Source organism: Pristiophorus japonicus, chromosome 10, assembly GCF_044704955.1.
Source record: "Pristiophorus japonicus isolate sPriJap1 chromosome 10, sPriJap1.hap1, whole genome shotgun sequence".
NCBI classification, from domain to species: domain Eukaryota; kingdom Metazoa; phylum Chordata; class Chondrichthyes; family Pristiophoridae; genus Pristiophorus; species Pristiophorus japonicus.
Window position 1 is genome coordinate 88319821 of NC_091986.1, and position 13849 is coordinate 88333669.

Genomic DNA, 13849 nt, shown 5'->3' on the forward strand with positions numbered 1-13849 from the left:
ATGCATTGCTTGTAGAAATGTAAATTAATGATCTGTTCAGACCACCAGCGTCCAGAACAACTTCTCATTTTCTGTCTCAAAGTTTCGGCTTTTTAACCACTTAGACCTCCAAAATGAACACCATTAGAATTTTTCAAAAATACTGGTTCTCAAAGTCAACTATTTATCGCAACCTTCCAATTAACACTAGATATTGCAGTGACTAATTAAACGATATGCCATGCATTAATCCAATCAAACACGGTATGTAATGATGGAGTTTTCCATGAATCAACTGAGAAGAATCCACACAAAAGAAAAGTTACACGTCTCTGGTGACCCAAATTCACAATCCAAGTCAACTGTTAAGTGATACAATGTCTTCACAATAGAACAAACCAGTTATTCATATCATTAGAAAACCCTACTTTGTTTGCATCAATGAGAACGATCTGCAAAATAAACGAACAGGCCAAATCTGATTAAAGATCAGATACACCCTCTTTGAAGTTAAAAGACGAGAGACAAACTATTCAGACACCATTATAGGCAAGCTCAAGTGAGTAAGTACACAGTAATGCAAAGACAAGCATTCAAAGATGAGCCATTTATCACAGCTAGATTGAAGCACAGCTCGACTGCCACAACCTAAAGCAACAGGTTACATTCAACTGGGTCCCTTTGGTGTTTTAGAAAGCAGAATGTCTGCAATAAAGGGCACATATGCATTCACTCTGAAAAAAAGTGGATACCAGAATTTCTATTAGCCCGGTATCTCTGAAAATCACACATAATTCTTGGCTACACTTTTCCGTGATTTGAAGACTGCATAAAATTAGGTCAAGTAAATTAAAAATAAGCAAATTAAATGATCACAAGCACAAATTAATTTATGAGGAGACATTCCACATAATTTTGCAATCCTATTGTAAAATACTGGTTCTGTTGCGTGAGTGAATAGCTCTGTCAAAATTTCAAGTTATAAGAAAACAAGTTTAACTGTTTATGACTATACAAATACCTGTAGTCATTTGAACACGCAACAAAATTGTATTCTATACAATGTCAGTCTTCTAATGTGAACAATGTATGTTGGACATCAAAACTGCACATAAATTATCTTGACCTGCTTTAGCGGAGTTAATAAATATTTATGAGGACTAGCATGTGGTTAATGTTAGTTTTACGCATTGGGACTAGAAATTTATTATAAAATTAACTAAATGTATGGCTGCAGGTCAGTACATCTGTTAGGTTTACTGCGTGTGCCTGATTCTTGGGATGTCTTCATTACCTGACAGGATTGCTGGTCAAAGATACCCGAAGGGATTCCAGAGAACTGAAAAGCCTTTCATCCGAAACACCTGATTTTAGCTCATGGATGAACTCCTGGGGTAAGGTAGCAGTGTATTGTCTATTCTTCAAAACGCCCTGCAAAGTAACAGAAATGACACTGAGAAATATTGTTTGATTAGGGTACAGAAGCACAAGTAATGGATTATCCTTCACAGCTGCAAAAAATGAAAAAATGCATTCTTGTTACTGCACACGAAGAAAGGACATGCAATAATCAAGTACAAAACGAGTCTCAACATTTTAGGTCACGTCACAAGATTTATGTTCATTGCAACAAATATTTATGGCATGCATCAACTGTGCTGCATTCTGCTGAGAGTTCTGTATTGTTAAATTTATTCAAATCTAATTCTAAACAAAGAAGGATCAGCCATAATAACTATTTTAGACTGACAATTGGAAGACATAAACTCAAATTTCCATCTTCCCTTTGAAATTAGGTTTTCCAGCTTCAACTGGATTTTCTCATTAATTAAATAAACCAATCAAGACAGTCTCCTGATGATACCAAGAGGTTGGATAAAAATAAACAATTCTTCGAAGCCAAAGAGAAAATCCAAAAACACTTTGGGGAGCACAACATTCATTAACCAGCAATGCTTTAACAGCAGCAAACAAGAAAAAATAATCATACAAAATAAACCATCCCCTTCTACCCTTCTGTACTGTAGTCAATGCTTTGGAGACCCATCCGGTTGATCAACTGTTGATGTTAACCCTTTGTTTTCATTGATAACTTGGTAATGCTATCTGGAAGAGAGATAGGCAAGCAAATGGTCTTCATCAGCTCATCTTGTTCTGCAGCATTAGCTACATGAATGAAGAGCACCCTTAGTAACAAGGAGCATCTCTGGCAACATTATCGAAAAATTCAGATAGCAATACAGTTGACCTTGAATGGTACTGACTCAAAAGCAGAAATAGTAATCAATGCCATTTGTTGGCCGTTCTTGGCCTTATCTGATGCTCCCCAACATTGCAAGCTGGTGGAGCAACAACATTCGAAACATCACCCAAACAGCCTTTGTTGTACAGTGGCAAATTAGCAGTCAGCCTCCATACAGTGGATGCCTGAGCAAGCAGTTCCGTGGCAGACAGCGTTAGATCAATCTTGCAGCACTACTTCGAAATCCTTTTATGGGTTTGCCTATCTGAAACATAGACAATGGGCTCAAGTTTCCACAAGAAAAAAAACGGGCGCCTAAAAAAATCCTCGGTATTCTCCACCTACTTACAGGTCCTGTGGCCCTCGGCGCAGCCAGCACGAGCTGTTGGGGGGGGCGGAGCCAAGTCCCGGTGCTGAAAACAGTGCCAGGACCTCTCCACATGCGCGCTACAGTGGGCACGCAAGTGCAGTGGCTCCAGGCGCCGAACTGTGTGGGAGGAGCCCGAAGCATGCAGCCCCTAGCCCTGGCTGAATGGCCTCACTGAGGCTGCGTGAATGAGGCTCCTCCCACGGCCAGCACCTGCTCTCCCCCACCCCCCCGACCCGACACCTGCAACCACCCCCCGCCCCGCCCCGACACCTGCTTCCCCCCCCACCCCCCGACCCGAGACCCACTCCCCCCCCTCCCCCCGACTGACCCCCCCCGCTCTCTCTCCCCGACCCCCCCCGCTCTCTCCCCCCCCCGCTCTCTCCCCCCCCCCCGCTCTCTTCCCCTCCCCCCCCCCGCTCTCTCTCGCTCTCCCCCCCCCGCTCTCTCTCTTCCCCCCCCCCCCCGCTCTCTCTCTTCCCCCCCCCCCGCTCTCTCTCTCTTCCCCCCCCCCAGGCTTTCTCTCTTTCCCCCCCCCCCGCTCTCTCTTTTCCTCCCCTCTTCCTCCCCCCCCCCCCGCTCTCTCTCTCTCTCCCTCCCCCCCCCTCTTTCTCTCGCTCTCTCTCTGCGACACGAACGGCTTTCTCCCCCCCCCCCCCCTCCCGCTCAGCGGCACGAACGGCTGCAGAATTCTCCCTGGCTGAAGCACTTTCACACAGGTCGGAAGATGGTTTATTTAATCTTTTCTTGGCTTATAAATGTTTATTCAGGTTGGATTTATTTGTATAATATTTGTAGAAGTATAAATGATTTATTGTCGAATTTAATGAGTTCCCTTCCCTCCCCCTCCCCCCCACCTCGTTCTGGATGCCTAATTTATAACCTGCGCCTGATTTTTTAATGTGTAGAACAGGTTTTTTCAGTTCTACAAAAATCTTCACTGGCTCCATTCTACTTTAGTTTGGAGTACATTTTCACTGTGGAAACTTTCAAATTAGGCGTCAGTGGCCGGACACGCCCCCTTTTGAAGAAAAAATTCTGTTCTAAACTAGAACTGTTCTACCTGACTAGAACTGCAGAAAAAAAAATGTGGAGAATTGCGATTTCTAAAATAGTCCGTTCTCCACCAGTTGCTCCTAAAAATCAGGCGCGAATCATGTGGAAACTTGGGCCCAATACTGCTATGAAATGTGACAGCACTGATTGAAGCCAGCCTTCTCCCTGATTGGTGAGCAGCCTGTCCATGTTCCAAATGCAGCTCACAAACAGCAAGTTTCCTCTTCTCCCCCTCCCCTCTCCTCCTCTCTCTCTCTCCCCCTCCCTCCCCCCCTCTCCTCTTCCCTCCCCCTCCTCCTACTCAATAAAGGACTTCAACTGCAAATCTGTCAAGGAGTTTCATAAATCCAAACCTCCCATTACTATGAATGAGAAACACTCCCAAACACCCAGAAACTTCGTACGAACCCAGGGAGGCCGCGATTTCTGGGCCATTAACTCAGCAGGTATTTAAGTTATTTGTTCAATTTGTTCACACTGGTGCTCAGAAGAAATTCTGTTGCTGACATCAATAATGTGCATATTGTTTTCAACAGCAGTATGCCAACCCCACCGCCTCACAAATCAGGAGACAAACTTTGAAAAATCAAGAGATTTGGTATAGAAATCATGAGTTGATACTTTTTTCCCCACCCGACCCTTCGCTTTGCTCCCAGACAGGAAGCGCATTCCACAACCCTTGCTCCTGGGCAGAAAGCACATTCGGCCATCACAAACTGATTACTGACATAAAAACATGAGAATTAGGAGTAGGAGTAGGAGGATCGGTGATCCCGCTGTCATAGCACTCGGAGGACTGCCTTGCTTAGTTTTTGACCATTACTCTTCTCGGAGTAAAACCCCCTCAGGCCCTACAACCAACTGAGATCTCGTGACCCATTCAGGCCTCTTGTGCATTATCAATTTTAATCATGCCACCATCGATGGCCGTGCTTTCAGCTTCCTGGGCCCGAAGCTTTGGAATTCCTTCCTTAAACCTCAGTCTCTCCCTCCTCCTTTAAGACGCTCCTTAAAACCTACCCTTTGACCTACATGATTTTTGGCATTGCACTGTTAATTAAGTAGAACAGCAGCAAATCAAAACTGAAGAACAGAGAGTATACAAATCAAAAAAGACCAAGGTGGCTATAAAAGTACCGATATTAATAGCCTCTTAACGATCTATAAATTGCTTTAATTAGGGCACCGGCATCTCCCGAGGGGGGTCTCTCGCGTGCGTAATGCGCCCGATTTAAAAGCAGAAGCCGGCGGGATGAAGCCAGCTTCCCAACACGGTCAATTTCAGCGTTTTTAACTACCCACTCACTCACAAACCCACTCACTCTTCAAAATAAAAATTCAGCCCATTGTTTCAGAAAACTATCCTGGATGCACTCTCGCAATTCACTGCCTTCATGATTTGAGCTGTTTTGTATCTCCTAGTATAAGTGAAAATTAAAATGTCCCTTTATAACTAGTGCTACACACTTCTCTGACCTCAGAATTTATGCATCCCGTAACTGCATCACATCTGTTAGGAGGTCTCTAGAAACCTCCCATCCGTCTTTGTTGTTGCTTAATTCGACACAGAGTGTTTGCACTATCTGCTCACCCTTCCTGATATTCTTTCCTTCAACTGCTGTAATATTGTCTTTTAACTTTTTGCTATTCCTCCTCCTTTCCCTATCCTTTCGAAAGATTTTATAATCTGGAATATTGCACTCCCATTCATGCCCAGCTTGTAGCCTGGTCTCTGTAATGGCTATTACGTTGTACCCTTTGAGCTGAATTAGTGCTTCTAATACGCTGGTTTTATTCCTTACGCTATGTGCATTTATGTAGAGTACTCAGATTTGGTTAACTGCTCCCATCTGGCCTATATGCATGGATGGTGCTTTTCTAGTCACCATTAATAGCTTTTATTTTAAGTATTAAGTTTCATCAACAATTGATAATAGTGTAAAGATAAATATATCTACATGGTTGGTCAAGGGTTCATGATTGTAAAGATACAGTAATTAATTATAATTGCTGATCGTAAAATACTATGGGCCCAAGTTAGAACTTGTCATTAGAACAGCGCACCTCCGAGCCTTGCGCCTATTTAGAAGTAAAAGTGCGCGTAAAAAGTACCTCGCTATTCTGAAGTGTCTGCAGGCCTCCATTCCAGTCGGCGCAGCGCAGCTTGAGTTGCGGGGGACGGAGCTATCAACATGCTGTGTCTACACAGCCGACATGGGGGCAGGGCTAGGGCCCAACGCGTCTGAGTGCCAGCAGCGTTGCGCATGCACGTTGGAGCGTGCGCGCATGCGCAATGGCACAGAAACATTGGCTGGGTGAACGATTTCCAGCCCCTGGCCGAACGATTAGGTGCTGCACGCTGCAGTAGGTGAGGTAGAGACTTTTATTTTTATTTATTGATTTATTGATTGATTTTTTTTTAATTTTGTATTTTTGATTGATTGATTGATGATGGTTCTTTTTTTTTTTTAAAAAGTGAAGGTGTTTAGTGCTCTCTCTTCCCTTCACCCCCATCCCATCTCTGGCTAGCTGCGCTGACTTCTTAACTCTACGCAAGGTTTTTCCTGGCGTACAAAAGTGGACACTTACTCCATTCTAATTTAGTTTGGAGTAACTTTTCGCAGTTCAAACTTGCAAATAGGCATAAGTGGCTGTACACGCATTTGAAAAAAAACTGAACTAAAACAAAACTAAATTAACTCACGAGAACTGGAGCAAACTAAATGTGGAGAAATGCAATTTTTAGGATACTCCAAAAAAAAACTCGTTGCTCCAAAAAAAATAGAAGCAAATCCAGTTGAAACTTCGGCACTGTATACCTGCAGGTTTTGAACTGAAACTGGTAGATGCTCATATTAGCAAAATTAAGCAGTACGGGTCATTACATTAATTAGTGAATGAGCAGAATTCAAACTGCAAAGGATACTACAAACGGGGCACAAAGAAAATGATCTGCATCACTGTTACAAACAGTAACAGTCTTCTTTAATCAGTCATCATCTATCATTTCAGGCTTTTCAAAGATGAATGTTCTGAAAAGTCAAGGCTAGTATTGAATTGGCTTTCTTAATAATCTAACCGAGGGTCACTCGGGATTTAGAATGCTGAAGCTTTCAGAAATGATTTGCAGTAACCTTCTGCCTACACAATAAGTCTTCCCCAAAAAGGAGTTCTAATTACGTTCCTTTAAATGTAAGTGCTTGAACCAGAGCATCAAATTTCTGAATTTAACTACATTGAAGGGATATTTGTTCACTGGTAGATTCAACTCTCGTGTGCTTTTCAAATAAACGGTCAACTCATTTTATATTATAATAAAAATTGGCTGGATTAAATACACACATTGTTAAAGGGAGGTGCATTTTATGGGGACCGAATTGAATACACAATTCACTGCCTTGCAAATATTCCAATAGTTTTTGAAATATTACAATGGGCCTGAAATCACGGTCTCTCTGGGTGTGAAATATTACAATGGGCCTGAAATCACGGTCTCTCCGGGTGTGTACAATGTGCACACGCGCCCGTAGACGCCCCAAAAGTTCCGGGTTTAGGCGAACACTGCACATGCGCCTAAACCCGGAACTTACAATCTGTCAAAATTTCTTTTGGCAGATTGCATGCATCCCCGGGAGAAGATATGCCCAACTCCTGCCCAGCAAATGTCTTTAAAACTCTAACGCCTGGTAAACACATGCGTACAGCCTGCCTTTACCAGTGTAACGGTTTTTTTTTTAAATAGAAAAATAACATTTTATCAATAATTTTTATATTAAAAACCCTGTCCATTAAGGCAAGTTTATTTTTACCCCATTAAAACATTAAAAAAAAATTTGTCTAAAACATTTAAATATATTTAAAATTAATTGAAATTAAATTTGTGTTTTTCTTATTTATTTAACATGTTTGTGTTTTTGCAGATATCCCCATTCATAGAAATATTGATCTCTGAGGTCACCTACAGTGAATGGGGATACGCCACGCATACACTCCTGGAATAGGTGGGTCTCTGCTCTGGACTGCGCATCGAGGCCTCGGAGCAGAAGTATTTGTTCCTCCGGGACCACCAGGTACATTCGTAAATATTTTTATGGTCAGAGGCATCCGCCCACAGGAATCCTCCGACTACAATTTCAGAGTAGATTAACAGTACAGTGTGCAGGACAGCAACCTTGACTGTATGCAACAAGGAAAAGTAAACAACAAAGTCAAACCTTAAAAAGAAAATATAAAATTCATCCTGCAATAAGCAAGCTGAAACTAAGGCACCAGAAATTGATAATCTCAATGACAGACTTATAAACCACGATAAGAACACAAAAATCAGTAACATATATATTCTACACCAAAAAGTTGAGACAATTAACAAATTGGACTCTTGTTCATGAGAAAAATTATTTTTAAAAGTATTGTGAAATTACGCAACGTTGAGGCCTGAAAACCAGTGATGAGCAAACTATATTTGTGTGTGAATCTAGTCCAGCTGGATGGCAAAAAAAAGAAAAGAAAGAAAAGGGGAAAAAAAGGGGAGGGAAGTGGAGGGGGGGGGAAGGGGAAGGGGCGAAAGAACGGGGGGAAAGAGGGAAGAAGGGGAAGGGGGGAAAGAAAAAAGGAGGAAAAGGGGGGGAAAAGTAGGAAGGAAGGATAGTCAGTGTTATAATGTGGGAAACACGGCAGCCAACTTTCACACAGTAAACTCCCACAAACAGCAATATGGTAATGACCAGATAATCTGTTTTTGTTATGTTGATTGAGGGATAAATATTGGCCAGGACACCGGGGATAACTGCATTGTTCTTCAAAATAGTGCCATGGGATATTTTACATCCACCTGAGAGAGCAGACAGGGCCTCAGTTTAATGTCTCATCCAACATTGCAGCACTCCCTCAGCACTGCACTGGAGTGTTAGTCTGGATTTTTGTGCTCAAGTTCCAGAGTGGGACTTCAATCTTCTGACTCCAAGGCGAATTTGTTTCCCACTGAGATTAAGGATTCTTCACAAATTGATTTGGGAAAGTCTCAGGACAGCATCTAGCAAGCAGACACACATATGTTCCTAATTTGGAGATCACAGGAGTAACTAGTAGAAAATGATAATTCCCAAAGTGTGCAGAATGGAGTTAAACAACAACAGACAGAAGGGTTGGAGGAAATCATTCCAAAGAGTGGGGTCAACACAGCCGATAGCTCAGCCAGCAATTATTAGGACACATGAAGGAAGGATGCATTAGAAGTCAAAATCAGAGAACCAAAGAATATGATACGGGTTAGAAGTCTGGAGAGGGTGCAGAAACAGGGAGAGATTAGACTATAGAATAATTTAATGACAAGAACATGGATTTTAACACTAATGCAAATTCTGCGGATGCTGGAAATACATAAGAACATAGGAAATAGAAGGAGGAGGCGGCCATTTGGCACCTCGAGCCTGCTCCGCCATTCAATATCATGGCTGATCTGATCTTGGCCTCAGCTCCATTTCTCTGCCCGCTCCCCAAAACCCTCAACTCCCCTATCGTTCAAAAATCTGTCTACCTCCACCTTAAATATATTCAATGACCCAGCCTCCACAGCTTTCTGGGGCAGAGAATTTCACAAATTTACAACCCTCAGAAAAGAAATTCCTCCTAATTTCCTTTTTAAATGGGCTACCCCTTATTCTAGATTCTCCCACGAGGGAATAAGATCACCTCCCATTCTTCTAAACTCCAATTGGCATCGGCCCAACCTTTCTTCATAAGAAAACCCTTCATCTCAGGAATCAACCTCATGAACCTTCTCTGAACAGCCTCCAATGCAAATATAACCCTCCTTAAATAAGGAGACCAACATTTTACGCAGTATTCCAGGTGTGGTCTCACCAGCATCCTGTACAGTTGTAGGACTTCCCTACTTTTATATTCCGTCCCCCTTGCAATAAAGGCCAACATTCCATTTGCCCTCATTATTTGTTGTATCTGCTTGCTAACTTTGTGTTTCATGTACAAGGATCCCTCTGTACCACAGCATTTTGTAATCTCTCCCCATTTAAATAATAATTTACGTTTTATTTTTACTGCCAAAGTGGATAACCTCACATTTTCCGACATTATACTCCATCTGCCACATTTTTGCCCATGCACTGAGCCTATTTCTATCCTTTTACAGATTCTTTGCGTCCTCCTCACAACTTGTTTTCCCACCTATCTTTTCATCATCAGCAAATTTGGCTATATTATCCTCAGTCCCTTCATCCAAGTCATTAATATAGATTGTAAATAGTTGAGTCCCCAGCACTGATCCCTGTGGCACCCCACTAGTTACAGTTTTCCCAACCTAAAAATGACCCATTTATTCCAACTTTCTGTTTTCTGTTAGTTAGCCAATCCGCTATCCAAGCTAATATATTGCCCCACTACCCTGTGAGCTCTTAACTGGTGCAGTTATCCTTTATGTGGCACCTTATCGAATGTCTTCTGGAAATCCAAATACATGACATCTACTGGTTCTCCTTTATCCACCCTGCTCGTTACATCCTCAAAGCACTCAATCAAATTTGTCAAACATGATTTCTCTTTCATTAAACCATCCTGACTCTGCTTGACTGTATTATGATTTTCTAAATGTCCTGCTACGACTTCCTTAATAATGGACTCCAACATTTTCCCAATGACAGACATTAGGCTAACTGGTCTATAGTTACCGGCTTTCTGTCTCCCTCCTTTCTTAAATAGGGGAGTTACATTTGCGGTTTTCCAATCCGCTGGGACCGCTCCAGAATTCAGGGAATTTTGGTAGATTACAACCAATGCATCCACTATCCCTTCAGCCACTTCTTTTAAGACCCGAGGGTGCAGGCCTTCAGGTCCCATTAGTTTGTCTAGTACTTTTTGTCTAGTGATAGTTTTAAGTTCCCTCCTCCCAATAGCCCTTTGATTATCAATTATTAGGATGCTTTTAGTGTCTTCCACCGTAAAGATTGAAACAAAATATTTGTTCAAAGTCTCTGCCATTTCCCCGATCCCATTATTAATTACCCAGTCTCATCCTCTATGGGACCAACGTTTACTTTGGCTACTCTCTTCCTTTTTATATACCTGTAGAAGCTGAAATAGAAAGTAGAAAATACTGGAAATACTCAGCAGATCAGGCAGCATCTGTGGAGAGAGAAACAGAGCTAATGTTTCAGGTTGATGACCTTTCGTAATTGGATTTTAAATTTGAAGTGCAATGGCAATGGAACCCAAGAGTGAGGGTGGGCAAGATAGGTGAACAGGGTAGATTATAGGCCAGTGACTTTAGGTCTCTTGGGAGTTTATGGACATCAGAAGGCGTGAGGTCGGTGAGGAGATCAAGTCACTAGATGACAAAAAGATGGTTAAGAACTTCAGCAGCAGAGAAGTTCAGTTAGGACAAAGTGGGCAATATTGTGGAGGTGAAACCACATGCTTTTGGTGGTGAAATGGATGTGGTGTTTTAAACTCAACTCTGGGTCAAACATAACACCAAGTTTTTGCACAGTTTGGTTCAGCCTGAGTGGGCGGTGGAGCCAGTGCCGAAAGAGCAGAGTTTGTGATTGGGGCCAAAAATAATGGTTTTGGTCATCCCTCACAGTTAGAGGAAGTTTTGACTCATCCATAACTTAATGTTGGATGGATATTCTGACATGGAGGTGGCTATACAGTTGAGAGAAGTGCTGGAGGGATGGAGCTGGGTATCATCAGTAGACACTTGAAAAGCTGACTTTGTACCTGCTTATGTAATTAAGGGCCAGCATGCAGGCACAAAGAAGGAGCCAAGGACAGATCAATATAGAAATAGGAGTCGGCCATTCACCCCTCAAGCTTATTCCACCATTCAATGAGATCATGTCTGATCTATGTCCTAAATCCATATCCCTTAATACCCTTGGCTAGCAAAAATTTATAAATCTCAGATTCAAAAATTATTTCATTAAGTTAGTATCTACTGCATTTTGTTGGAGAGAATCCAGAGGTGAAGATGAGCAAAAAGGTGGATAAATCATTGCTGGGTGTCTGAATAGATTTAGGATTGGAACCATGCAACAGCAGTTCCACGGAACTATATAAATGGTGGACTGACAAGGATATCAAACATTGCACAGAGGTCAAGGAGGACATGCTGGGATAATCGTGCATGACAATTGCAGTCACAAAAAATGTCATTCATGCCTCAGTGATGTCAAATGGGCAGAAGCCAGATTGGAGGGATTTGAACAGAAAGTTTCATCACAGATAGGTACGGTGCTGGGAGGCAACGTCACATTCAGTAACTTAGAAACATAGAAACATAGAAAATAGGTGCAGGAGTAGGCCATTCGGCCCTTCTAGCCTGCACCGCCATTCAATGAGTTCATGGCTAAACATGCAATTTCAGTACCCCATTCCTGCTTTCTCGCCATACCCCTTGATCCCCCTAGTAGTAAGGACTTCATCTAACTCCTTTTTGAATATATTTAGTGAATTGGCCTCAACAACTTTCTGTGGTAGAGAATTCCACAGGTTCACCACTCTCTGGGTGAAGAAGTTTCTCCTCATCTCGTTCCTAAATGGCTTACCCCTTATCCTTAGACTGTGTCCCCTGGTTCTGGACTTCCCCAACATTGGGAACATTCTTCCTGCATCTAACCTGTCTAACCCCGTCAGAATTTTAAACGTTTCTATGAGGTCCCCTCTCATTCTTCTGAACTCAGTGAATACAAGCCCAGTTGATCCAGTCTTTCTTGATAGGTCAGTCCCGCCATCCCGGGAATCAGTCTGGTGAACTTGAAGAAGAAAAGGAGATTAGAGATGGGTGACAGTTGGAAAGGATAGATCGGTCATGACTTTTTGAGGGGAAGCAGACAGTGTATTCTTATGCACCCATTTACAAAAACGAGGATGCCTTTTTTTTTTCATAAACAGCTTTATCAACTTGTCTTGTCGCTTTCAAAGATTAGTGCAGCTGAACCCCTAAGTGTCTCTGCTCCTCTACTCGTTTTAAAATTTAGCCTTTTAGTGTACATGACCTCTCCTTATACCAGCTCCCAAAATTTACCACCTTACATTTCTCTGCATTAAATTCCACCTGACATTTACTGTCCAATCCATTTATCTGAATATGTTCTAACGTGTTGCTTAAGGTCCACTCCAGGTAACCACCGTCACATTTCAGGATTTTTGTCGATTTAACCTAAAAGGAATTTGGGGTAATTTACATTTAGATATGACGACTAAATTTGGCATATAAAAGGCTATATTATAAAGGATATCACAGCATAGTTTGAGATTGCAGATTACAATTCAGTTGAAAGATCTATTCAGAATGTTGATTCCCGGACATCACACATCAGATTGAGACAATGGAAATTCATTTCAGACAGTCCAGTTAACATTCACACATATGTCAGAAAGGCTTATTCAACGGAGCTCAGTGGGGTTCAGTTGCTAGTAACCCACATGCAAGGCGGCAGAAAGCAGATTAAATGGCAACTCAACTGGCCAATCCCTAGCATGGAGAGCTGGGCAAGGGTCAGCTGGGAGAAGGGTCAGACATCAAGCCTTCAGTTTTCTGTCCAGCGAAGAAAGAAAATGTTGACCTGCAGAGGCCTGAGAAAGAAGGCAGGCACAGGGTGATAGCTCCCTGCTTAAGCTTAGTACCAATAGGTTCCAGAGAAACGACGTCAGAAAAGTGCATTTAGGCCAGAAACAGGGATAGTGTAGCATGCTTTCTTACTTTCTATGGGTTCAATCATCCCCAATGCCATTTTTTTGCGTAGTTCAAGAGTTATGCCCATTTTTTTTGGCCCCGACTACTCCAAAAAAATAACGTGAAACTTTTCCTGTTCTAATTATTGAGATTGGCGCTGCTCAGCCTGTCCTTTAGCTTCGGGGGGGCAGGGGGTGCAGCCTAATGTCTGCGCCGAAAAAGAGATGCCCCCCACCCCACGCATGCGCGGGAAAAAATAAATGTTTTGTAACGTGACTGCAATGGGCGCACATGCCCAGTACACCTCCCTTCATTCTGCATTCAGCCATTTTTGAAGAGCCAGTTGTGAGTGAGAACTGTAATTCTCATTGGAAAAATATCAGAGCTGCAATATGCAACATGGCTCAAGGACCAAGAATTTCTCACAAAAGGAAGTGGAGGCACTCGTTACTATAATTGAGGCCAGATGGCATGAGCTGGACACCAGCAGAGGTCAAATAAAAGTTTCACCAAAAGA

General features: G+C 42.4%; 1 protein-coding gene across 1 annotated transcript in view; it reads right to left on the reverse strand.

The window, feature by feature from the left end:
- LOC139275018 (protein diaphanous homolog 3-like) overlaps positions 1 to 13849 on the reverse strand; it is a 1005387-nt gene that overhangs the window by 847503 nt on the left and 144035 nt on the right. Inside the window, 1 exon segment of the mRNA XM_070891880.1 lies at positions 1274 to 1410. Coding sequence (XP_070747981.1) covers positions 1274 to 1410 — 137 coding nt within the window.